Here is a 27,988-nt window from a genome sequence, read left to right on the forward strand (position 1 = left end):
AATCGATCTGGTATAACTGAGGAGAAGTTTTTCCACACTCAGAGATGCTGCCCTCTTCTCTCTGAATCTTAATGAGACATGAAATAAAACAAAGATCATGCATCTCTGCTCATGCTCAGGTGTAGTGTTTTGTTTGGTCGCACAGTATCTCCTCTGATGATCATGTGTAAGAACTGTGCGCCGAAGCCTTGTTGGTGGAGGAAGGGGTCGGCTCCTAAATCGAAATAACACCTCCAAATGGCTCAATAAGTGCTCCTCCTCCCTCTCATCTCCATTAAGAGGTTAGAACAGTCAATAGGTCCAGCCGAACACAGGGGACCGACCCTATTGATTTCACCAACGCAGGGAAGGAGGGCAGCCATTAACTGTGCACTTCCTGTGGCCTTGGTGGAACAGCTAAAATTCACTCTGCAAAAACCCTGACTGCACTACCCACTGCTACCATGTTTATTCATTTAGTAAACTGAATTTTGTTTAATTGATTATTCCTTCAGCATCAACATGCCTTATATTCATGCTTATAAGCAGCAGGGAATATTAAGCATACAGAAACCTATTATGGGGACACAATGTATCTATTTAAATATTAACGAATTAAACATCTTAATTAAGCATCAAGAGATGTTTATTTATTGAAAATTTAGTAGAAGGAAAAACTACACATATAATTTAGATATTGCAACAGTTCTTCAGTTTCTTGGTTGAGTTCTTTTAACGTTTCACCTCCAGTCAATCAACTTTGCCTCACTGCAAACGTTACATGGCCCTTTCCTAACATGAGCTCCCTTACATCTGTCAACATAAAACAAAACTTTACAAAACTATACACAGATTACATCCACTAGAATTTAAAATGACGCTCTGTGGTAATGAACACTTTGGTGGTGTGACACCCCTCCCGTTGCCTTGAAGGCTGTCCTGGCCAACCTCAGCAGGCCATTGGCTGAGGGGAGGGAAGGTTGTCAGTTTATCTAGTTCACCTGGGCCTTCCACAATATCAAAGCTGGCCCATGTCCTCGCTTGTCTCTGTCTTTTCCTACAGCTCACATCCACCCTGCATCACCTGTTAATGCACCTTAAACACCTCTACAGCACACACTGCACACATCTACGCCCCATTGTTTGTTCATACTAACTTTAGTTTTTATAGATTGTATTTGTTTGAGGTAAATTTGCCTGACTTTGACTTTGTGATGCTCACTATTGCCAGACTTTTGTCTGTAAAGGCTGAGATATGCTGTAGACAAATTCATGTTTAGCCAAGTGTCTCGGTATCTACTGCTTTTTTGAGACAGACAGTATTATCAACATCCATAAATATTGTATAAGCATGCGTTGAACTATCTTTTCCAGGTGCTATCAACAGTTTCCATTTTATCTGTGTTACGTGCCAGTCAGGAAAAGAGCTTGTTTCTTGTTGTTCCCTCCTGTCTGCTCCCCACCCCCCCTCATGTCTCCAGGTGATAATGGACAGACTCCTCATTGGTCCCCTAAGCTTGGAGCTGTCCACTGGCTGACAGGGGAGGGTCATCAGCTGATTGAGCTCACCTGGGCCTCTGAGCTTAAAAGCTGGGCCCTTTGCTCACTCTGTCTCTTCCTTTCTCCAGCTGGCATCCACCTTGTGGTCTTTTTTTTGGTTTGTGTTTTGATCTGTGTTAGCTTTAGGTTAATAAATTATTCTTTTTTTTTTTACATTAACCCCTTGTGTGGACTCCCCTTCTTGTTGCTTTCCTTGAGCCGGTTTGTAACAATCTGTAAGAAGGTAACAGAGTGTCTTTGGATGTCTCACGGCACTGATATATCTTTTTCTTGTCACCATTAAAGAATCAAAAAAAGGCCAATGTTCTAGGCATTTTCTCCCCCAACCAATTCAATTTCCAAGCATTTTTTGTAGCGTCACATCATTCTATGTAGCTTTTTTTTGCACCACTGATGATAATGAAACATTTTATGCATTTAATGGAGCATTTAGCTGCTACAGAACCCTTACCTTTAGGAATTGGTGGAGACCAAAAACTGAGTTAAAAGAGAGTGAAACATCTACAGGCATCAGGCGACCAGCTAATGTGACCAAAGTTTGCCATACCAATTTAAAAGTTATGACGTGTCAGTGTTGTGTTCACAAATTATTTCCACTGCCCCTGAGTGGCTGAAAAATCAGTTATTGTAGATTTAACATAACTGGTTATTAGCGACATGTGATTATAGGATAAAATGGAAAGTAGTTGAAAACAATCCTGTGTTTTATGTTCTGCAACACTGACTTTTTACATTGGCTGTTCTCCTTTGTTATCAATACAAATACTCGGGACACAAAGATTTGTTTGCTCTTTTTTTTTTATCAAAAAAGGATATAGAGTATTTCATTTTGACATCAACAAACCTCTCAATTTACACAGCAACAGAAGCCATAGAATCACACTGTAACTTCAGAGGCACAAAACAGGAAACTTTTAACTACTTCAGGTTGCACATTTGTCATTGTCGAAAATGTAGAATCACCAGTTTAGGTTTCATTCTTGATGTCAATGAATATTGTGTCAATGAAACCAGGGATGTAAAAGGGAGGAGGAAGAGGTACATGTTGGTTAATAAGGGCAACGGGGGTCCAGCCACTGGATGAAAAACATTAATCAAAATAAAAATAGAGGACAGAGAAAGAGATAGAGACAGAGAGAGAGAAAGAGAGGAAACAACAGTACATGTGGACCACATCAAAACAAAAACAGAAACATGAAGAAGACGAGCGTCTGCCTCTCAGACAGAGCTCGTTTTATCATTCTCATCTGGTGAGCAGCCCCATCACAAACTCCTTGCACTTCCTTGTGATCAAAGACGTTTGTGTTGGACTCTATTACTATATTTTCATACATATATTTCAGTTTTTTTTCTTTACAAGTGTTTATTTTCTACATTTGTTATCACAAAAAACACGACTTTTAAACAAATGCATAAAAAACAGTTACATAATGACTGTTTGTTCATGACGTTTGACCAGAACTGTTACTATGGATTTATTGCTTTGTACACTGAGTAATGTTTGGTGCCACCTGCACACTGGGGTCCATACTGTATGCTGGATCCTCGCTGCTGATGGTCTGAACTCCCTTAAAAATCTTCCAGCTAAAACCCAACTCTGCTCTTCACCTTTGGTTAATTGTGCAAAGAAATTGAAGCATCAGTAACAGTTTCTGAGACAAAGACTAAGTTTGAAAGAAAATGAAAGAAAGAAACAAACAAACGAAAGAGACGTACTACAAATTTCACTTTGTTCCATGCATAAATACACACCCACACACACATCTATATCGTGAAGTGCTTTAAGGTCTCCACAGACAGGTGACAAATTAACCAAAATCGGCCCCCTTCAGACCTTGTCAGTGTAAGTGCAGAATGAGGACACAACAGATTGTGGAGGCTTGTTTGTTTTTGCTCGTTCTGTCTATTCAGGAGCCTAAAACACTTTTCATTACAAGACTCCCAAAGACTGATTATTACATTATACATTAATTCATACGTCTCATCTCGCCTCCATTCTATAATAGAAATGGACAAATGGCAGTTTGTCCAAATTGCACACCCTTGTGATTGCCCCTCCTGCTCTATCGTCTCTATAACTGTAAATAGAAATCTCCTGTTTTAGCGAACTTATTACAAAGTATAGTTTTATGTAAACATTCAAATACTTGTTTAGGAATGTTCAATTCAACTTCTATAATGTCATTTGACATTTTAAACTCTTTAAAGGCCCTGAAAACAAAGTTTCTCAATAAGCTTCTCTCTTTGAAGCAGTGGCTCTCAAACTTTTTCTGTCACATCTGAAAAAATGTCATGCCCCCAATCCTGCATTTTTTTTTTTTTGTATTAATTGTTAACAATAGCTACATTTCCACTGCAGGAACCTTGCCACGGAACTAGAAACCTTTGGAGGAACTCAATTATTTAAACCCCTCAGAAGCAAGACTAAAAGTTCTTCCTACTTTGGGTGAAAGTATGGTTAACGACAGGGGAAGCAACTAATTAAAAAGGTCAGTAAAAGGTCGGCACGATAGCATTAGAAAACTCTTGTTTGTTTAATTTACCTTCATTTAAATTCAACTTTGTTTCACTACATATTTTTCCACTGGTTATCTAGTTTGAGAACCACTGCTTTAAACAACAGAATCATATATGAACACTCAGATTTCTGCTACAAGTAGAACAAATTTGATTATTTTATTCCTGTATTTCTTTGTATTTCTTTTCTTGTTTTTTTTTTCTCTGTGCTGTTCTCACTGGTTTGAAGTGGGTGGGGCTAAGATGGAAAATGTGATATGACATGTTTCCACGCACCAATCAGAGTTTAGCAAAATTTGAATCAGAATATAATGACAGTTTTTTTGTCAATAAAATCTGATCAAACCACACCCACTCAGTTCTGATGAAGCACATGAACTTTCAGAGTGTTAAACCCTTTAATAAATAATACATAAAGAAGCTTTTTAAAACTCTGATTGTGTTTTTAATCATAAATATTTGATGTTATAGAGAAATTACTCATTATCTCTTTGATCATGTAAATATCTATTTCATACTATGTTAAATGTTCTTTTTTTTTTTAGGTTTGCTGCTCTAATATAGTAAGACTCTCATACTGATTTTGGCTAGTCTGTAATTTACATTGCACCAACCCTTCATAAGGTCATGTACGACCCTGAATCTCTTGGTCTAACAATGTCTAAATTTAATCGATAAACTCTTATACATCTTTACTCTGTAGTTATATATGTTTTATTTAAGACAAATTTAGCAGTGACGCATAGGTAGACTAGACTAGACTTCTAGTGGCTTGACAGTAATGTGAAATATGATCAGGGGAATCCACCATTTTCACACGCTGGCCATTTTCCTCTGACGTCACACAAATGTACTGCTGGGTTCACAGTTATATGCCGTACAAACATAAAGAATCTGACAAATATTTATCATTTCACCACTTCTTGTTTGTTTAGCAACTGAAAAGTGGATACAAATCTGGGGGGACATCAGGCCATATTTCAGATGAAAACAACATATTTGATAACCCATTAGCTACTGTGACCACAGCTAACGTTACCGTTCAACCACTTTCTCGCTAATGTTACCATTTGATAATGTCAGCAAAGGTGGGAATTCATTCTGAAATATCAGCACACATCTTGGACACATTTCTTTAAGCCTGGAAGTGAAACACACATGAAATGAAGCTACTGTAGGCTAACGTTGATGATAACTGTCCTGCTGTTTGTTCACCCGACCTCAGAAATGTTCTGGTTCAGTCAGTAACGTTACGTGTCATTCTGCTCACTGGAACGCGTTTCTGTTTCGTGTTCGTCTACAGGCATTAGAGGAACACAAAAGTGACACGAAAAAATGTAAGATTAGACTGTTATTTTGTTCTGAGCTAACATAAGGCTGACCCAGTTTTAGCTCCTTAGCTTACATACTTGGACATGGGACAGCAGGACAGTTAACGTTAACGTTAGCCTACATTACAAGCTCATACAAGGTAACACTATCAAACATAACATAAGCTAATAAGTGATTGAATGCTAACGTTAGCTGTTGTCTCACAGGAGCTAATGGGTTATCAAATATGTTATTTTAGCTTGAAATATATTCCGATGTCCCTCCAGATCTTCACTACCTATTGTCTTTTCAATTGCTGATCAATCAGAAAGTGGTTAAATGATACAATTTTGTTAGATTGTCTAAGCTTATACAACAATTTCAAATTAATTTATGTCTTTCTTATCTTATCATGTAACATATCAAACATAACATTAGCTAGGAAGTGTCTGAATGCTAATTTTAGCTGTTGTCTCATGGTAGCTAATGGGTTATTAAATGCAGTTTATATACATGATATGTCTCAATGACCCTCCAGATTTTCACTTTCCACTGTCTTTCACTTGCCGATCAATCAGGAAGCTGTGTAATTATAATTTGTCAGATTCTCTGTGTTTATACGATTTACAATCTGGAACACAGCATTTGCAACATTTGAGCTTCCCACCCTGAGAGTGACATCGGAGGAAAATGGCTGCCAAGTGAATACGGTGAACAGCTTTAATCCTGCACTAGACTGCTGGGATGTGACGGGTTGCAAAGGCTAAAATCAAACGTTCGACTGCAGAGGTACCGAGTTACATAAAGGATCACACGTAGGAAACATTTGACGGACATTTTCACCTTTTCTGCAAGTGCAACTAAACAGTCATCACAAGTCAAGATATCACTCGTCAACATACATGTTAAGGACTTTTACACACACACACGCACACACAGAAGCGGGTGATAAGAAAACAAAAGCCATCATCATATTGTGCATTAAAAGGACACACTACTCTGAGTGCATTCAGGAGAGATACAGTACAATCTATATCCACAGAGTGTCTAATTTCTGTTCACAACGCTGTGCAGTGACATATTTATACACTGTAATGGCTGGTTTGTAGGACGCTGTACTGTAACTTTGATAAATAAGGGGTTTGGTTCAGATGGGCAGCTTCTATGTAACCCTACAGGCTTCAGTGTGGTCAGGAAGCCTCAGCTGATGGCATGAAAATGGTCACATTTATACACAATTTCACTCCAAATAAATATATCTATTATCAATATGCATAATAATACATTTACAGACTGCCAATTTGATATGTGTTACACCTCTATTAATCGAATATCTTTAAGTTATTTAGTAATTTTTACATTAAGTTGATACTTTTTTAGATTTATTTTTAGGATTTGTGCAAACAATACAACAATGGATTGTAGTTTTTCTTGTTTCTCGTTTGTTATTTGATATTTTTTATGACTAAACTGATGCACACTCAGGAAAATAAGTCTACTCATGTTTCGGTGAATGCATGTTTGGTCTAGGAGTATCCCTCATCCTGCCTGTATCCGTAGCCGGCTCCTTGTGCTTCTTCCTGGACGTACTCCTCCGTCTTCTCCCAGCCTGAAGCCCAGCCTCCGTTCACCTGTGTGGTTGCACCGTACGACTTCGCCGGAGCTCCAAAGGCACCGTAGTTTTGAGTGATGTCGCCCGTCTCCTCCGCCAGCTCGTCCTCGTCTATGAAGCCGCACTTCTCCTCGCTGGTCAGTTCGGGGTCAGCCCACGGCTGTTTTTCTCCTGAGGCAAAGATCCCGTAGAAGATCACACCCCCGTAATGCACAATGGAGGCGATCAGGAACACGTACTGCCACTCCTCTCGAGTCTGTGGAGCAAGGAAAACAAAAAGTTGTGTTAAACCTTTAAAGGAAAAGTCTGGAGATATTTTAAAAATATTTAAAATGTTTTAGTAATGCTTGTGTTTAAGAGCGACAAGCTGTTAATAAATAAAACTATATATTTGTGACCCTGTGCATCCTTGTGGCTGAATTTTGGGGAAATGTGTTTGTTTGTGTGTTTGTGTTTGTTAATCTGTAGTATTGCAGCTAAAAAAATATGGAGTCATGGATTTAAATAATTTCTACAGGGTGAACATCATACACTGTAGCTACATTGAAGATCTGGAAAAAGCTCATACAGAATATATATGATACATACATATACATACTTTCATATATTTACAGTCCAGGTACAACTAATGTAAGATTAGTGGTGGTGATAAACTGATAAACTGTCTTTTCGAAAGGTGTTGGGATTACTGAGGGTGTGCAGTCTAGTGAAGATTTATAACTGTTCGTCATTTGTTTATGACAGGGTGGTTGTTTTGTTTCTTGGTTTTTCATTTAGTTTTTTGGTCTGACTTTTATAATGTTGTCTCTTTATTGTTAGTACATCATGTGCCAAAATCATTATGTCTGCATCATGCGTTATAAACTCTTATAAATGCCTTTTTAATCTGTTATTAAACACAAGGATTGACCATTGATCAAACAGATAAAAGTTACTGATTAGACTTCTTGGTGACACTTAACTTTCACTAGGCCTATTTAGCATTTATAATCAGTATATTTGATAAATCATTTTTGACACATTGCATTGTAGTAGCTATCTGTACGTACAATACTTACACGTAATTAGAACTCCTATAAAGTCATATTCGATACTATAACAACTGTGTTTTACTATATTATCAGTGATTATCTGTTTAAATGAGAGCCTCCACTTGGATGGATGCTTCACAGGAGTTATAGGAGTTATAGCTGTGGACAAAATACATTAATAAGAAGTCATATCTTTTTACAATTACATTATGGTATGTTGTAAACCATGTATTAAATATTTATATATACTACTTATAAATTCTAAATAGAGGGGCTTAAAGTGTTGCTGATGTATTTAGGTTTCCTTTAAGAGTTATTACACACATGAAATGAGAGAATCTATATTCCTGCCATGTTTGGTGTCTGAGGGGCGAGGCTCGTACCTTGTTCTTTGTCATCGTACCAACAATCAGTGGGCACACCATCCCAGACAGGGTCCCCACACCATTAGAGATGCCCATTAGGATACTGGCATAGCGTGGTGCGATGTCCAGGTGATTGACATTAAAGCCTGGTGGAGAAATAAAAAATAAATTGAAAATATTGTTGTTAAATTTTACCTGTGTGAAATATGTATGGCCACCAGGCAACCAGATTTAAAAGCCAAACTGAGGGGGACACTGTAACAGTGTGTTTGAAGTAATCAAAGCGACAGAAACAGGGCGCAGTTGTAGATAAAAGCAGCACAAATGGTGACCATCTTGTTGCAGAAATAGGCAGCAACTCGCTACACATCCTCCTCCTCCCCCACCCTGACTGGCTGAATGAGTAAGTGTCCTCACGAGCTGCCTCACACTGCCTGCCTGGCAAATCCCCTGAGACAGCCAGCACTGAATTATTAAACACTCCGGGAGAAAGCTCAGGAACAACAGGCGAGAAACTGATTTCGCACACAGTCAGAGACCTCTACATCCTCTGTAACTCAACATAAACACAAAAAGAGCCGCTGAATGAATGAAAATGTGTCACAAATAATATCTGACATCTGATGTCTTAAAGAAGTCTTTCACTACACAGCGGATATTGACTAAACTCAGTGCTGGTATTTAGCTACATGCATCTGCAACATCATGTTAACAAATAATAGAAAATAAACCACCACTGGGATGTTTTTGTAACTATATATGTTGTATGTACTTTCAAATACACACTATAATGACATGTCAAAGGGTGTGGACAGAAAATACAAACTCTTTTCAATCTCTAAACTAGAGTATCTCTATTCTCTTTGTTGCCATGAATTAGCTGAGAAGTTAACTATGACTCTCACATCTATATGGTACCTGTGAAGCTAGAGACAGGAGAAGGTTAGCTTAGCTTAGCATTTTGGCTGGGAACAGAGGAAAACAGCTAGCCTGGCTCTGTCCAAAGGGCTTCTCGGATGTCACTACTCCTGCCCAGAAACAGTCCAACACATATCCTCCGATAAAATCACAGCGTGTTCTTCTTACACTTTGCTTTTGTAATAAATAAATAAGATATAACTTGTTAATTTGTAAGTTTTAGAGATGCTAGTAGGTGGATTTTGATACCTTTGGGTAGTACTAGGCTCATTTCCAGTCTTTGTGCTAAGCTAAGCTAACTGTCTTCTGCCTTTGAATGTTCATTTTCTTCACAAAGTACTGCCATATTTTTCAGAATCGTTTTATTGTGAGAGTATTCTGCATATCAATATATTTTTCCCTTAATTTGCATGGTTATAATATTTTTCAAACCTGTATCCAGCTAATGCAAGCTTTCACACCAACAACAGAATTTCACACTGCGATAATGCACCTTTAATTTTTTCGGACCAAGGTTGATTTTTTTGAGGTTTCACTTCTGGCACGTTACACATCTGGCAAATCAAACTGCATGTTCTTGACGTGACATTCATAATTCAACATGGTGGATCGCCTGTCACAGAACTCCGTCTTATATGATTAACAATTTCAAAGACAACGTACAAATGAGCCTAGCCTCAGCAGTCCACTTGTTTGTGTACTTTGTTTAAACGGAATATTCAAGCACGTCAAAATTCAGTTTCATGTTGTTTATTCATGCCTGTGTTTGTGTGAAAAGGCCTTTAGACTCCCCAAATCCACTGGCCTATCTGATGTGAAAGCCAAACAATATTCAATCCAGCAAAACTACTCCCCAAAGGTGATCACATAATTTTAAGTACAGCATACAGCATTAAAAGTGTGTTTTACTTGTACTAACCCGATATTGCAAATCCACTGAAGCCCACTGCCAGCACGAGGAAGGAGATGGCCACCCCTTTGCTGTGGGAATATCCGACCACCAGCAGCAATGTGGCCTCCATGCCAAATCCTGACAGAGACAGACAGCAGGTCACACACACACACACAGAAAGACACAAAGCCCACGGGCTGTTGGTCATCACAGCGCCAATTGAATTAAGCATGATACATGGTCTGCACTCAATTACGTCAGTGACAGATATGAAATCAATGCACAGTCACAATCATCGAGTCAACTTGTGTATAAGTATTGAACAGAAAACATAAACACAACCAGCTCTTAAACCCATCTGGCAGCAAAGAGCGACTGAAAAGAGAGCAGTATGGATCCAACGCCCAGAAAGTCACACCCTGTAGCTGTGCAGAGAGAGGTGTGGAAAGTGATATTTCATCCTCAGTTCAGACTTCTCACCTCCACAGTTCATGATTTTCCTGACAGTGGTAGTTGACAGGATGTTCTGGCTGCGTAGGTAGTCGGCCAGCTGGCCGCCGATGGGCACGATGATGGTCATCACCAAGTGGGGCAGGGCGGACAGTATGCCGACCTGCAAACACGCACAGAAAATCAACTAAATCAGCTGCAGTAAAGCAGTTCAATCAGTTATTATGCCTTTTTGAAGAGATACATCAACACTAAGTGTCCCAAACTGTGGGACTGTTAGTCAAAAAGGAATGTACACACCATGGAAGGTGTCTTTTTTTTGTTTTGTTGGCATTGTGGGAATTTTTCAGGGCACTCTAGTTGATACATATCACAGAAATTAGCTGAGTGTTATTTAATAATCAATAAAGATGTTTTTCCCCCAAACTTTCATTTTGTTGTTGCTTATTTAGTTATTTGATGTCATGAATACTGACAACGTGAGGCCAAATTTTTAGGGGATTTAAGGGATCAGGCTGTACTGTCTCCCTGTACTGGAGATCATTTGCATGATCCTGTTGAAAATCTAAACTAAAAAATAATAACAATAACTAGAGGATTCATTCTTTTTGCAGCAGCAAGCTAAGGCCTCTGTCTTCTGTGTCATAACGTTTTCTGCTCATCATTATGTGACATTACATGTGGTATAAATCGCGGTGACAACACACGGGTGGCAGTGCAGTGGCGCCTGCAGAGAAGCAGCGAGGCAGGTTGATGGTTCGTCTCAGAGAGAGAATGAGAGAAACAGAACTGAGTCAATAGTTTTACGCTTAGATCGCACATATTTTAGGGATATGAAGCATTTTAAAGCTACAGTATGTAACATTTCCACATTAAATTGTCTTAAAATGCTAGACGTGTCACATATTTTGTTAAGTTGTGTTACATTTGACATAATTTAACATGAATAAAAGTTTAATATTACCTCGTCCATGAACACAGTTTCTGTTTGAGTCGTGTCAGATAGATTTTCATCAGCTGTGGTGGTTGTTTAACAGTGACTATAACAACTCCCATGGTCCAACACATCAAACTACACCTTTTGTTACAGTTTTAATTTGAGAGAGACACCTAACAGCAGAATTTACATACTGTATGTTTAAATGATCAATGAAATAACATCACAATAATCAAATGTAGGCATATGGAAATATTGAAATAACATTCAGTGTCAAGAAATATTTTGTTCTGTTTTTTAAAATCTCTTGGGCATATATCTGATGTTGGCTATTTTTAATTTGCGGCATCATAACATTTTTAGCAATCGTTATGGATTATTTACATGCATAACCTTTTAGCTCAGGTTGTGACAGTCAGAAAAAAGCTGACATTTCTGTTGTAGAGTTCAAAGGTAAACACAAATGTTGGAATTTAATGTCTTGTTAGTATCAAGTTATTTTGCACTTGATGTTGAATGTACAATTTCAGTTACATTCATTTTAGTTCGTTCCATATTAATCATTTATTCTGTTTCCTTATTTTCTTATTCTATAACAGGCAACTCATGCCTTTTGACCTCAAAAACATGAGTGTCAAATAATTTGTGAAAGCCATTACAGTGACAAACTTCTTTATCCTGTATGAACTGATGCTGCCTTGTTACGTAATATTCAGTTTCAGTTCATGATATTGAACCACGGGCCATCAGTTGTTACTGACATTGATCCTGATAATGATTCATTCCAAAGCATCACATGCTCAGCTCTAAAACATCTGGATCTAAAATACTAGCGCTGTGACTCGATTGTGCATCGATCACACTATTCACGCTCCACGTTTGTCACTTGTCCACTGACTCGTACAGTGAGCTCACCTTGCTTATCTCAAAGCCGAACACCTCCTCAAAGTACGCAGGCTGGCTGATCAGCAGCAGATAAAACGTCCAGCTCCTGCAGAAGTTGGCCACGATGATTGCATAGACAGGCATAGAGGTGAAGAACTTCCTCCATGGGGTCTTGAATTTCTGGAATAGATTGTTATAAATGATTAAATTTTACACTTAAATATGTTTGAAAGTGTCTTGCTAACAAAAGCCAAAACATTATGTAAATGCCTGATGTACTGGGTAGAGACAATGATATTTATTGTCTGTCAGAAGTGTCGGTCTAGAAGGTATCCCCTCACCTCAGCAGGACCCATGAGCTTAGCACTCTCTCCAATGCTTTCCTCAATGTAGCAGCGTTCCTCATCCGAGATGGTGGGATGTTCAGCAGGGCTCTCATAAGACACAAGGATCCAGAACATATACCAGATGATGCCGAAGCATCCTGCACATCACGGAAAGATCACATGCCAGAACTTTAGATAATCACACTGCAGCTAATTTTGACCTCAGCAACAAGCACACACACACACACACACACACACACACACACACACACACACACACACACACACACACACACACACACACACACACACACAGTGTTTGGCAGCCTGATCTTTTCCAAAATGCCTGAGAGAATAAAAGCCAGACAGGAAAGCTAACTGTATTCAGTCCAGAGAGAAAGAGTGATGGGTGGTTATTTATTGACACACCCAAACATTGGAGGGAGGAAATCAATACACAGTCTGCCTGGATAAATCCGTTTGACTTTCACTGGACTCTCTGAGTGTCAAACTCTTAAGGTTTCCACCAACCTTAAAAACACTTTAGACAAACATTTTTCAACACACATACAAACATATACATATATTTTTGTTATCATTTCACCATAGATTTGTATGTCATCTCCTATTCCACACATGTATTTACATGAAAGCAATAATCAATCAATCTTACCATAAACGTAGAACACTGAGGACCAGCCTGAGTACTGCACCAGGATCCCAGCCAGAGGCATCGCTATCACAGCACCAGCATAAGAGCCTGACACACAGCAAGACAAGAGTCACGCTTATAGACCAATTTATGCAATACATTGATTGTTTTTTTAATATTTATTAAAACGTGTTCCTTGACGATAACTCTCGCACAACTTACATAAAGAAATAACATTGGTATAGCAAAAAAGTGGTAATACTTTCACATTCAGACCAATTTATCTGATTGAATGTTTATACAAAGTTCCCTTTGCAAGGTACATTATAACAGGAGACCATCCTTCCAAATAAATGTTCAAAGTTGCAGTCTTGAGATTATATTTAAGCCGCTGGGTTCATTGTTCCAAGGTAGGTGGGTGAGGTATAAGCCAGTTTATTGTAATACTTTCATGGATTATTAACACAAGCACTCTAAGCATATATAATTAGTTTTTTGCCAACCCAATTAGAGATATATTGCCAAAAATCAACTGATGTGGTTACAAAGGCCTGTCGTTTTACCTCCTCCCAGTAGGCTTGTGGTTTAGTTTTTTTGGGTTCAGCATTTAAAAAAAATCTAGAAATAGATATTTACCACAGAAAGAAATGGTGGCCAGACGACTTCTCTCCAGCGGAGGAGCCCACTTACTCCAGATGCCATGACAGGCCGGGTAGGTCACCCCCTAAACACACATGCATGCAGAAGAAGTCAGCAGCTGGAACTCAATGTTCTTTAGCCGTCTAGTTTGAGCACTCAGTTGTCCTCATTAGGGCCTCAACTAACAAGCGTTTTCATTGTTGATCATTTTCACAATTGTTCAATTAATCCTTTAGTCAACAAAATGTCAAAAAAAATTGAAAAGAGCTCATGACAATTTCCATAAGTCCAAAGTGACGTCTTCATAAGTACAAGACTCTTCATTTACTGTCATAAATGACAAAGAAAAGCGGCAAATCCTTACATTTAAGAAACTGGAATCAGTGAATCAGCTAATCATCTTAGTGACTAATTGTTGCATTGAAGCATATTAATCGCTAATGAAAATAATTGGTTTGGATCAATTTTTGACAGTCTCCAACACAGTATTATTCCAATCTCAAAATCTGTATCTAGTTGGAAACAAAAGCTGTCCCATTTTAAACATCAATTCTAAATATTATAATGGCAGTATAATGCTTTAGCTTCACGTTGTGTTTGTGGATTATTTGAGTTTAACAAAAATTAACATTTTCACCCTTGCAATTAACATGAACAAACTGCACGGAGCCATGAACAAAGACGACCTGATGAGCTGTTCATGGGGCAAAGCAGCCCTGCAGCAATTAAATGTTCATCAACCACTGATTTGAACAAACTGTGTGTGATGTAAAATAAAATCTGCATGCACTTTAGTTAGGAGGGAACTGCCTCCAGTTTTAGTGGGATGAAATATTAAATGATAATACTACTTTTTTTTTTAGTTACTCTTCACAAAACTATAGCTTAGTACTGATGCTGAGCTATGGATGAAAGAATTATCTACCATCACCATCAAGCGTTTGACACCAGTTTGTCCAAAAACACTGAAATAAGAAGGAAAATCTAGCCAGACATTCCCAGTGATGTCCAGCTTATACAAACTATGACCATCAAAAACTATATCTTTACATTTCACTATTGATTTAGTATATATATATGAACAAACAGTGGTATCACCTTTCTATATTTTTCATTCAACAATCAGCAGAGAAATTTAATCAACATCCCAAGATTTACACTAGGCTACAGCAGGCAGATATCTGAGTGTCATGTTTCACTACAAAGCCGGAGGATTGACGTACCATCACCTATCAGCATCTTTCTTTCTGTCTCTCTGTATACCAGCAGCACTTTGCTGATGTCTTTCCAGGATACTAAGTGTGACAGCACAAAAAAGGAGCTGGACTATCCCACAAACACTCAGCTGTAGTGGACGAGATCAATACAACCCTCCTCACATTTCCTCTCTTTGAATATCCAGCGCATGTTAGAGCTTCCCTTTGCTTTCTCATGGAGTAAAATTTGCAGGAAGTCCCAAATCCCCAGTCACATCAGACATATGTAACCTATATGCTCTATTAATAGTGAGAATATGTTCAGTGCATTACAAAGGGGAGAAGATGTTGTAATACGCCTTTAGATGTTCTCTTACCTCCACCAGCCCTTGCAATATCCTCACAAAGATGACACACCCATAATGGACTCGGGCAGCCGAGGGAATGAACATGTTGAGGGTGGAGGTCAGGACAATGGCTGCACCAAATACCCTGAAAATCATAACATGTATTTTAAATATAGCATTTCATCTATAGCAACTTCCTTGATAATTAATTCAACTGAAGTGAATGTGTGTCATTGACATAATTTAGCTCTGTACACTGAAAAATCCCTTTCTTTGTTTATTTCTTTCTTTTTAGTAAACATTTTTCACTAAAAATATCAATGAAACATAATTTATTTATATTGTACAATGAAGGGCCATTTCAAGTCTCTTTTTCTTCGCCTATCTCGTTTAAAAAGAAGAAAATCTGTCACATTTAAAGCCTCTATATTGCAGTCATTGCACCTGACAAGAACACGCATCGACGCTTTTCGAACGTTGTGTCCTCGCCTCTGATTGGCCCTGCACCACACGCGCTCTCCTTACGTCAGAGAATTAAATATTTCAAGCAGCGACGTCCATTAACAGTCACACCGCTGCGTATGTGTCGCTTAGCAACCATTTTCACTCCGATACTGTTCTAGAAATATGTTTGGGGTCTTTTTTATGAAGAATGACGTTTTAATTTGATGCTGTAATATAATTTTACACATTTGCGTCTTATGACTGGCGTATTATAATTACAAAGCCCACACCTTACGTCTCCTTCTCATTTTTGTCGTTAATGGTAAAAGAAATGAAGAACATTATGTTTTGCTCATTTTTTTCTTCCTATTTTTACCTGGAAGGACCAGTTGAAGTAAAAGCAGGCGCAGGGGAGGACCTGCAGGCCGTCCATAAACACCACCGAGCTATTTCTCATTTCTGTCACGTTCTCCCGCCCCTCTCATCTGCACGCGGGGGGCAAGCCCTAATCCGGCTGAGACTACTGTTGGGCACGAGACCATTTGATTCGATTACATCCGCGTGTCAATCAACAGCGCGAGGAACAGACAACCAGGAACATTTAAAAAGAGAGAAGGCAGCCGGTAGATTTATGCCTGTTTTTTAATCATTAATATTTCGTAGGGGAGACATGGGTCAATTGTAACATTTTTAACATTTTCCTTTACAGACTACTGAAAATACGCTAGTCATCTCTTGCTATAAGAAACATAATTAATAATACAAAAGATATATTTTCACAACAAAGATAATACTATAATATTAAATTTAATGCAAGAAGTCTAAGTGTTACAGCTGCCTAACTACAACAGTTGTTTGGGGCAAATGTAACATTGAAAAAATAAGTCATATTAACCCACTGTATCCTAAATAAAATACACCTCAAAGTAATCACATTTTTTTTTACAATTCAATTTAATCAAAATTCTTTTTAGATATCAGGCATTATGTTTTCAAAGCAAATGTCTATTTCTATTTTTACTGAGGAGTAGGTAGCTATTCCAGTGGTACCTATATTTTAATAATTTGAACTGATTTAAAAGCAATTTTACATTTAAATTTAGTGAAATGTGTTAATTTTCTATCTGAAAAGTGTTAACACAGACAAACAAGGTGCTCGCGCTGGCCACGTGGCTCATAGTGTTACAGTCTTCCAGTCATGCTAAAATCTCATGTGTTAGCTAGCAAAACCTATATTAACATAGATTGTTCATGGGCATTTTTAACTAATAACCTAGAGATAAAAATTAATGTCAGTTTAAATGTGAAGTCATCTAAATTTTAAAATAGCAGATGGAAAATACAGTCCATCCCAAACTTTTATAAATAAAGAGTCTTACTGAGGGTGTATAAAGAAAGTGTCATCACTCTCGCTTGTTTCTAATTGGAAATTGCCCTGTGTCACTATTGCCCCTGGTCTCCCTCTATTTGGATATTATTTTCTATTTGAATTATAAATCAAATTATTGTAATATAGAGTGCTTAGATTTTGGCCTCTGTATTGCTGAGCTATAAGCGGAAGCAGTTTGCCTTTATGGTCGTGTTACCACTGACAATAAAATTAACAAATTACAGCCATGCTTTATGTCAACATTCAATCACTGAAATATGCATATTAATATCATATCCCAGTGTCTGTCTAATATATTGTGATTATGCTTGGTGACGCATTGGCAGCGACCACGTGAATTAAAGCCTTTGGCGACACGACAGGGTCTGGTCCTCCATGCCCTGAGAGAGCGACTGATTAGACCCGGCCTCCCCCAGGGAGCTCATTAACAGGTGGCAGGAAGCCCTGACACCGGGAGCTGCAGGCCTGCCAGCCCGGTGCCCTGCCTGCAGCTCTGCATCACTTCAGACCACATGACTGTTTGTCTGCTGCCTTTATCCAATAATACTCAATTCTTCATCCAATTCATAATTCACACAAGAATGACGCCATCTTTTTTTTTTTTTTTTATGTCTGGCCTTGGCTGTGTTTGATTCTTTTTCTTTACTGGCTGAATTCATTCCAGTCCCCATGTGCTCGTTTTCGTTTTCCTACGTATTTTAAAAATAACAAAGACAGAAAACAATAAAGAAATGGAGCGAGGGGAAGGGAGAGTCACACCAACTGTTCAGTCATTTCGTTAAATAGGCCAAAATTTATTTAAAAGAAAAGAAAACAAAATGATTCATCTGCTAAATGGATGTGGCTGCGTGTGAGTGTGTATTTATGGTGATTCACAGGGAGTGCCGCCTACCTGTTTGCTGCCAGCCTGGAGGAGATGTATCCTCCCGGGATTTGTGTCACGATATAGCCCCAGAAGAAAGACCCGTGAATCAGTCCCACCGTCTCTGGATCCCAGTTGAACTTGGCTTTCTGACGGATGATAAAACAAAACCAGCATTTAAAAAAAGAAGAAAATAAAACAGCTCTGACTTTGAATGTAAATAAATGACCTCTGCTGGAGGCTACTACATTTTTTTATGCAAAGCTTCACGAAACAAACGCAAAAACATTTATTCTCTAAGTGGATTGATCTAAAGTAAGGCCTGTTTATTAAAGGCCTGTGATGTCTTAATTGGCTGTTGTTAATATACAGGTGTGTCTGCACCTATGTTTGTTTGTTAAAAGCCCTGACGAAGACCTGTAGTAGTCGAAACATGTTTCAATTTTAAATCATTCAGCCATTGCAATAAATAATTTTTCATTTTTCCTTCCTAGCCATTTATTTTTTGCCTTCCTGTTTAGCCTGCGATGGTTTATTTCGATCATAGGACACTGATCTGATCATCAAAATCATTCGTCCGTCCTGCGATGTCAAAGAAAAACCACTAAGAAGCATTTGTGAAACATAACAGTGCTTTTTAGATGTAGCTACGATTATTTGGTTAGTACTTGGCCTAAACGCAAAAACATGAATATATCCATCTATTTAACCTAAATATATAGAGGTGAATGTTCTATAACATATTTGCATTTATTTCTAGAGATGTGTATTTGAACTTTGCATTAATTGTCCCTTTATGCAAATAGACTGTCAAGAAAAATGGCCACTTTAAAATAACGTTATTTTAACGGTAATTGTTACATTTCTACATAATTTAGGTTCTACATAAAGGCTTTGATCTTTTTAAAATTTAATCATACCATCCAAAGAGTATGATATACTATAAACGCTTGCTGACATCATAACCCTGCAGGATCATGTCTATGGCTCGTTAATTATTTAGGGATGTTTTAAAACGTCGTAAGCCTATTTGGGATTTCTTACGCACAAATATCCACTAAATGAGCAAAAAAAGCTTATCAGACACGATTGTTGTGATAACTTGCGGTTTTTGAATAGCCTATATGGCAGTAGGCCATATATATTCTGTATCTAATGTGTGGAAGAATTGATTTCCCTCCTCTTTTATTTCTTTTTCTCGCTAAAATAATAAGCAGCTGCCTTGTGACTTGAGGCATGCATCCTGCGCGCTTTTTACGCCAGGATGGATGGAGCTGTTTGCTGGCGCTGGTGGTGCCGCTGGTTGGTGCCACACCTCTTTGATGATGATCTTGCCATTCTGGTGGATGGTGCTGTTGTTGACCATGCCCACTATGGCCACGCCCAGGTTACACCGGATCCCGAAGGAGATGCAGAAGCCCAGGCCGCTCAGGATGGCAATGATGTAGCGGCGGGGCAGACCGAAGCACTTGCAGTCGCACAGCGGGGGTTTCTTCTCCACGGCCTCCCGGGGCCGCCCGTCCTCCGTCAGCTCGATCACCTCCCCGGTTTTTTGCCTCCTCTCTATCACCCTGCAACAGCAGCAAGGTGAGGAGGACAGTGTCTATGGCGAGCGCACGTATTCCCCTTTAATGCACCCTTAAAATATCGATTATGCCTTCTATAATGGAAAATATCTCCAAGAGGGCCCTTTTTGATTTGCATTTTGTTTTCATATTTCATTATGGGTGGGATACATAGAACATTGGGATGGTTTATGTGCCCCTCTGGGATTTCTGGTCATTTCAGTCAAGAATATGCAGGAAGGAAGTCCTGCAGTGTCACCATAATAATCAACCAGCTGTACGGTGATAGAAGGCCTCCTACTGTATTTTTCTTACCTTCTGTCACACTAAGGGGATCCGTATCTGTGAGGTTCAAGTTATATACCTCAAGAGATATAAGCAACGAATTAAAAACAACTATTTTGATCTGTATCTGCGCTTAAGAAAATAAGATGATAATGCAAAAACGGTCAAACTTGGCCTGTACGGCTGAAAACAGGCGAACATGTCCCTGACTGTACCGCATTGCAGCAGCCCGCTCACTTTCACACTCATTAGCATTCACGGGACCGAGCCGCCTCTCCAGGCAGCCTCCAGACACACGTCTGCATGTGGGCATTCCTCAAACTCTTTTTTTTTTTATCCTCCAGGAAACTCGCCACACGCCGTTCATCAAAAAATCATGATGCAAAATTGCTAAAAAATCGAGACACTTAAATTCTAGTGTATGCAAACGGATGAAAGGCAACATGGCTAATTAATTATGACAGAAAAATGAACGAATAAAACCTAGATTCATGTATGGTTTGCAGCGGAATCCAAACCCTGAACAATTTCGTTTTTCTGAAAACCTCACTGAAAACCAATTCCAGCCCATCATCAATAAATTTGCATCCGTTTTTACTAGATTTCTCCATCAGATTTTACGGAATTACACACAGGTAATCAAACCAAATGCTTAAAAACACATGAATGACGAATTCACAGGGGAATAATCTAAATATAGTCGGTAGTCCACAATTTATTTATTCAGTCATAAACTGAGAAACTGGGAACATGTATTAAAGAAACACCCAAATAAATCCTGTCGGTTAAAATGACCAGATATTAAGAAGTGAGAGGTTTGAATTGATATGAGACACAGGCTGCACGTTTATCATCAAACGTGCGTCACTGAGTTTAAAGCTAATATGAAATACGTGATAAATTATGAATGAATCCTCCAAAAAATCGCGCGTGGCTTGCACGTCCAGTTTAACCTGTGAATCTGCTAATGAGATTCACGCACAGACAGGCCCGTCTGCATCAGGATGGACTGACACACACACACACACACACACACACACACACACTTGATTGCATAATTTTCCTCTCACTTCTAGAGGCGTGACTAGAGATCCCAGCAAGTTGTAAAACAATTTTCGGTGACCTGCAGACCCACACACACACACACACACACACACACACACACACACACACACACGCCAGCCTGACTCATGCGTGGTTAAAATCAAGCATGCAAAATAATAATAATCACACTTTAACAGGAGGAAATTTACACGCCAAAATAAGATGAAAAAAATAAATAAATAAATGCATGTCCTTACCTGTGCATATGACCCAGGGCCTTCCCTGCAAATTCCTTCACACCCGCCGTGGTTCTCGCCTTCACTGACTCCATATCCAGTTTCTATGTGTGGGCCTATTTCTCTCTATATTATCTTTACTGCTTAATCGTCATGTTACGGCGCAGGATGGCCGACTGCAGCGGCTACAAGGAAAACAACAAACCAAGTTATAACCAGCCAAGAGAGGCGGCGATCCAAAAGAACGAGCCTAATTTTCACAATCAAAGTGCTTTTTAAAGCGGAAAAACACCCTCGCGTAAAGAATCAAACGAGCTGCGCGCCTTCATCCACCACCAACTCATCTCCTGCCTGGCGTACAGTAGCCGCGCCGAGTGCCATCGCGACGAAAACAAAAAGGAGGGAAATTGATAGCCAGTAGTCGTAGAGCAACAACAATAAAAAAAAAAAACACAGAGGGAGAGAGGATGAATGGAAAAATAAAAAAAAAGCTCAAAGTTTAGGGAGCACGAGTGGGCGTTTGGAGTGGCTTCAATAAATCAAAGAGGGAGTGAGGCTGGATCGTGTCTCCTGTGGTGAGCGCAGGTTCATCTGACGTCGTGTTCAGCACCGAGGTCAGCGACAGCAGCTCCGCGTCCAACATCTGGCCAGCTGCTCAGCGCAAACCAAGGCCAGAATCGAAATATATCATGATAATGCACATATATGAGTCTGTTTCTGTTAGGAATGTCATAAAACAATAAGGGGAGAAGAGGAGGAGATGTTTTATAGCTCAGCCCGTCGCTTTATGTCGCGGCTTAAATGATGTGAGGTATAATACAACTCTGTTTCGTTTAGATATTTTATTATTTTTTATTTTTTATTATGCATAAAAGTGTTAGGAAATAAACACACAACAAGGACAGTCAACCCCATATATGAAAGCTGCAGGTCTCCCGAGGGCGGTGCTATGGAAACCAAATGAGCAGGAGTGGATTCCCCCCCAACAAGCTCCTCTCCTCCTCAACGTAGGAATCCATCAATAATTTAAGCGTCTCCTATATTTTCATCCCCACCGACAAATACATCCTCCCACAGAGGCAGGAACAAAATTTTGGAAAGGCTGTTTTAATATTTTATAGGATATCATCTAATGACTGTCCTCCTGAAGAATTTATAGAGCACATTTAGCCAAATAATAAAAGTCTAATCATGCACAAAATAACAAATAAATAAAATAAATAATAACACTGATAATAAAATAAGTTTTTTTAAGATATACATCTTAGATGTGTGATTAGAGGACAAAAGAGAGAAGAGAAAAGCGTTCAGTGTCTTTCTTGTCATTTGTTGGTATTGATCACCATCTGGTGGTCACACATGACACTGCACCTTACTCTGTTATCTTCTTTTTTGTATGATTACTACTTAAAATTGTAGTTTACCAAACTAGCAGTTACTTCACAATGAAAAGTAATTAATTGCATCTTGACTACTCTTAGCTTGTCAAACTAAAACTACTTTTAATAAGAAGTTCAGCTACATCCAAACTACATCACAGGAAATTACCACAACAGTCTATTTCATATTGTACAGAGGTAGAACTGATCTGACACTGAGTAAAGAGTTGGTGTGTTTGGTTCAGGGAACAGGGAACCCCAGTATGTGTTTAAAGAGAGGTTAAGGATAGTTGTTGAGGTGGAAACAGGAAAATAATTTATAGTATTCAATCACAAATCTTGGTTGCAAACCACAGGTGATTTTAATCAAACAGCAGGTTATAGTCATTAAATGACAACTGTGGCAAATGTGCTGCTGCAATTTGCAGTATTGTATGGGAAAATATGTAATGCTATGAAAACTGCTACACACAGAAAAGCTACTGATATCTGAATGTAGTTAAACTACCATCCTACTGCCATACATTGTAATTAAACTAGTAACTTAACAACATGCATTTAACTATAATACTGATTTTGAGCTGATTAGGCCTGAATTACTTTGATCATTTTGCGTTTTTGTTATTTATTTTCTTTGCTGGTGTATGTATTTTGCTAAATCATGTTTTTTTATATATATTAGTTTAGTATTTTGTCTTAAAGTCACTCACCTCCACCAAAAATATGTGTTGATTATTGTTACTTTACTTGTATGTTTGACCTGTGCAGAATGGTGTGTGTGCAGAGTTGTCTGTTTTCCACATTCATCTGTTGACGGAGAAAAGTTTCTCTTTAAATGTGAGTTTAACAAATGTATGTATTAGGATCATTTTGTTAATAGTAGTCTAACATACACATTTTATACCTTTTATACCTTATTTTATAATTGTATTGCTTTATTTACTTTTACTTTACTTTACTTTTATTTATTGTTATCAGAAAACATGTCTAGCATGGTCTTTAATTTGGTGGGAGGCCCCTGGTATGACTTTTGCTTGACCTTGACTGTCACATGTGTTTTACTTTGCCTGGCACGTGAACAAGAGGCAGCAGGGAACAGACATGAATGCAGACAATCCCAGCAGGCAGGAACAATTCAGTGAAAGCAACAGCGATGATGGGGATGAAAGAGGCTGAAAGAGGCTGAAAGGGTGTTCGGGGTCCAGAAGCAGGTGAGCAGGAGGCTGTGGTAGTCTGATGATCAGGATTCAGTGTGGGGACATCTGGTGGACAGGTGGAGAATGACAATAAAGATTCATACAGAGGGAGGGGAAGTGGTTAAAAGAAAGGACAGAGAAGCAGAACTGGCAAGGACGTTCTTTTGTTATCTGTCTTGTGCTGTTGTGTTGACCAATGGTTCCCAACCCTTTTCTTTTCTATTACTGAGTACAATGATACCCCATCTAAAAGACATATTTTATGGACATTTCATATTAGGTTTAAGAACAATAAGAGTTGCCTACAGAACAACTAATCAACTTTACAATTAACTAATTACAGTTTGGGAGATTTTTTGATCAGGTTATTCTTTGTGAATGTGAATGTTTAAACTGTGTACTTCTCTAATGCAGGGTGAAGCTTTTTAGCAGAGAGTCAAGGCTCTGTAATATTTGTGTTCAGATCTTCACCTTGACCTTATCCTGTGAGACTTTATACCACAAGAAATGATCTAAACTTTAAAATTAACAATTTAATTTAGATTTCTTTGCAGAAATGAATGAAATGTTGAGATATAGGCCTATAGTATATGCATTTTTAAAAAGTTTTCTTTCAGACAAGGAGGCTTTGCAGCACCCTATGAAGCTTTGGCGACCCCTAGTGGTGGTCAGGACTCCAAGGTTGGGAACCAGTGTCATAGGCTATGTGTAAATAAAACTCATACTAAGTAAGTGTTATTTATTAATTTATTGTGAATATTAACAGCATTACTGCATCTCTGTACAATAAGCTACAGTGAACTTAGAATTTAGCTGATAAAATATTTACATAGAACAGACACTTCATGCACATTAAACCAGACAAAAAAAAATAGTTTGCAAAGACAAGCAGCAGCAACAAATGGTAAGAAACAAGTTTTGACTTCAGATAGGAATTTGTCATTACAAAATCATACAAAAACAAGTAAACAGAGACATTTAAGGCATTTGTTTGTTAGGAAATACATCATGCACCTTGCAGGATCAGGATCGTGCTCTAACCCTCTGCCTGCACACATCTGACATCTGCATACGCAGTCGACAAGTGAACATTAGAAGATCCTGAGATTGGTATGAGCCTGCCTTAGTTTTTGACTGTCAAATATAATTCGCTGACAGCTGGAATCACAACTGGATCATTTACAAAGAGGTTTCAATAAAAACACAGAAAAATCTAAATACAAGTGAAGCTTAATAAGATTTTTGTTGAAAGCTGTGTAGGAATTTTTCCTTGTCTGGTCCCTTGACAAAAGTAGTAATGTATACCATAAAATGTACTTGGAATAACACTGCTTGATGGTTATTTATGAGGCAATGAATAGTACAGACTAAAAATCTGATGTTGCAAGTAAACTGATATGAATGATCTTAAAAAGAGGATTATGAAGTATCTCTAAACACATATGTTTCAGGCTACAGAGCAGAAGCAGGTCAATAAATTAATTGCACTACAACCCTTTTAAATAGATAAGATATTCTCTCTATCTATAGCAAATCTTTGTAACCAGCTAGAGTTACTGTTTTCACTCAGATCCTCACTCACACACGTCCCCATCAGGGAACCAGCAGTTCTTTTCTCTCTGGAAAGAAGCTTACGATTGTTTATGCCTACATTATATGGAGACACCAATAATGTGAAATCTGAGAACATATACACAGGCCATTTATTATCTATGTGTAACACAAGCCGACACATGATCTGCCTGAACTCTCACACACAAACTGATTGTATTAAAACAGAAGATCTGTCAGGAGATCCTCCAACGTTTTCTTCATGTAGTCGTTTTCTTTTGATAGGAATCTTATAATTGGTCCCGCAGCAAGTTGGAAATAACATTTGAAGGACGAGACGCGAGCCTGCAGCTGCTGTCTCAACATATCACTGCTGCAGTATTTAACTCAGGGTGGCGTGGATGGAGCAACACCACACGTCTGATCTCACTGCAGCGTGATGGAGGTACACGGTTCTCAAATGCACAGTTTTTAAGAGCTTTTCACTAAACATTAAACACTCAAATAACAGAACTGCCAATCTTATAGCCCAGCTAAAGATCAGTGGAACTTAACATTATAGTATGCAGCTACCAATTTAAAAAAAAAAAAAAAAAGATTTCAAAAGAAACATAGTGAAGCTGTCTGGGGAATAAACAGCATCTATTATTTCTTAATATATCGATGTGTTTAATATCAGATATATTTCAAATTTGTGAGAATTTGAGTGTTTTCTACATTCATAGTTGAGGGACTAGTATGTAGGATCTAGTTGCATCTAGTGGTGAGGTTGTAGATTGCAACAAACCTCCAAATGTGTAGAAGAAAATACGGTTGAGAGACTCACAAAAAACACAAAAGGCCGTATTCTAGAGCCACCGTCTGCTCTGGGCTCCTGTAGAAACATGGTAGTTCAACATGGCAGCTTGTGTAGAAGAGGACCTGCACCCTCTGTAGATGTAAAGGGCTCGTTGTAATGGCCAAAATGGGACATGGTTTTAGCGTGAAACATCAACCACAGCACACCTGCAGTGCATCTCTCATCTGTACTTTTACACCACTGGTCTATTTTTTTTCCCCCGTCTCTGAGCAGCTGGGGAGCCCCCCAACACTAAAAACCTAAATAATTCTTTGTAAAAGAATGAGTAAAATCTGTTTAAAAATGAAAAGCAAACACTGAAGAGAAGGCTTGTGGATGTTTTTACACAATGCACATTAAAATAAATCATTCAAATCAATGGGTATCCATGATCCTGTAGTTAATATAATCTAGTTAATTCATTCAGTGCCAGATAATAAGCTTCTGCTTCCAAATTCAGTCTATCCAGCTGCAAGTATCATACTTAAAATCTTCTCAGCACATCTGTCACACACCCACATGCTACTAAGACGGAGTTTAGTGTAGCAGGTAACACTATGAGACACGTTGCATCCATGTCCATTGTATTTCGGCCATTAGGTAACATATTATATATTAATATTCTATTCAGTTCTGCCATATTCTACCAGTAGAGCCCCCTAAATCTTACAAACTGGTCCTTTAATGACAGAAAAAGTATACTTGATGTATAACATCTAGCCCTAAATTAAATGAATTATTTTACCACAATTACCATTCAAACATTTTTACAACTGACACATACATAACTTGTCCACATGGTCGAGTCCTTCATCTTGTTTTCTCATTTTAAGAATCACATGCAGAAAAATAAATGGATGTTATCATAATCAGCTCTTTAAATGTTAATTACACCTAATGTCACATGTTCAACACAACCACAAACTTTAACTCTATCAGCACATATAGAGGTTACTGTTTTCAGTCATGACAAATGGAGAGTTTGAAGGCATTATATGTGGAACGGTACAATCTTTTATAGATCTTTGCTCTTTTTTTCCATCCAAGCACCTTCCAACAATTTTTTATGGCACAGAAATGATTCCTCCTCTCATGAAGCTGATTTTAAGCAAAGTAAAATGCTGCAGTTGATTTTTTTTTTCTGCTGTTCTACACTGATCCTAATATAGGAGTCCCTTCAGCAAGAAAAGAGAATAGTAGCGTTTTTTTAATCCCAAAGACAGAAGCCCTTGTATGTGGATGTTCCCAGTGAGGAACTGTCCATCCAAAAACTGTCCATCCTTGGCTTGATTAGGGTTAGTTGGAGGAGTGAAACGAGAAGCTAGAGGCATTCAGACAACACTTCATGCTTGTCCGTCATCGAGGACATGTCTGACTGTGGCTCCGTGATGAAACTGGCACTCAGCTGGAGTTTGAGCCTCTCCACCTCGTAGTTATGCATGTACTCTTGAATCAGGTACCGTTCTCGTTTAATCCGAGCCTTTACATCCGACGGGACATCAGGGATCATCCACGCCACAAAGAACTTCACCACAAAGACCACGTGCTGCAAAGGAAGGAATTATTCATCATAGTAAAGAT

At 38.5% G+C, this 27,988-nt stretch overlaps 2 protein-coding genes across 2 annotated transcripts in view; both read right to left on the reverse strand.

Annotated features, from left to right (window-relative positions):
• Positions 1–4,929: 4,929 nt before the first annotated feature.
• Positions 4,930–22,223, reverse strand: slc17a6b (solute carrier family 17 member 6b). Its single transcript, XM_084716207.1, has 12 exons — positions 21,465–22,223; positions 19,629–19,884; positions 18,344–18,462; positions 15,648–15,762; positions 14,072–14,159; positions 13,457–13,543; positions 12,799–12,941; positions 12,488–12,637; positions 10,666–10,798; positions 10,213–10,323; positions 8,394–8,521; positions 4,930–7,235 (listed from the first exon to the last, which is right to left on the reverse strand). The coding sequence occupies exons 1-12, from the start codon at positions 21,536–21,538 to the stop codon at positions 6,894–6,896; spliced, it is 1,746 nt and encodes a 581-aa protein (XP_084572333.1). The 5' UTR covers positions 21,539–22,223; the 3' UTR covers positions 4,930–6,893.
• A 2,528-nt stretch (positions 22,224–24,751) lies between these two features.
• The window catches only part of ano5b (anoctamin 5b), a 34,953-nt gene continuing 31,716 nt past the window's right edge, over positions 24,752–27,988 (reverse strand). The window contains exon 21 of the mRNA XM_084716218.1: positions 24,752–27,953. Within this exon, the coding sequence (XP_084572344.1) occupies positions 27,729–27,953 (225 nt within the window). The 3' untranslated portion in view covers positions 24,752–27,728. The remainder of the gene's footprint in view (positions 27,954–27,988) is intronic.

Source organism: Lutjanus erythropterus, chromosome 1, assembly GCF_056507025.1.
Source record: "Lutjanus erythropterus isolate fLutEry1 chromosome 1, fLutEry1.hap2, whole genome shotgun sequence".
NCBI classification, from domain to species: Eukaryota; Metazoa; Chordata; class Actinopteri; order Lutjaniformes; family Lutjanidae; genus Lutjanus; species Lutjanus erythropterus.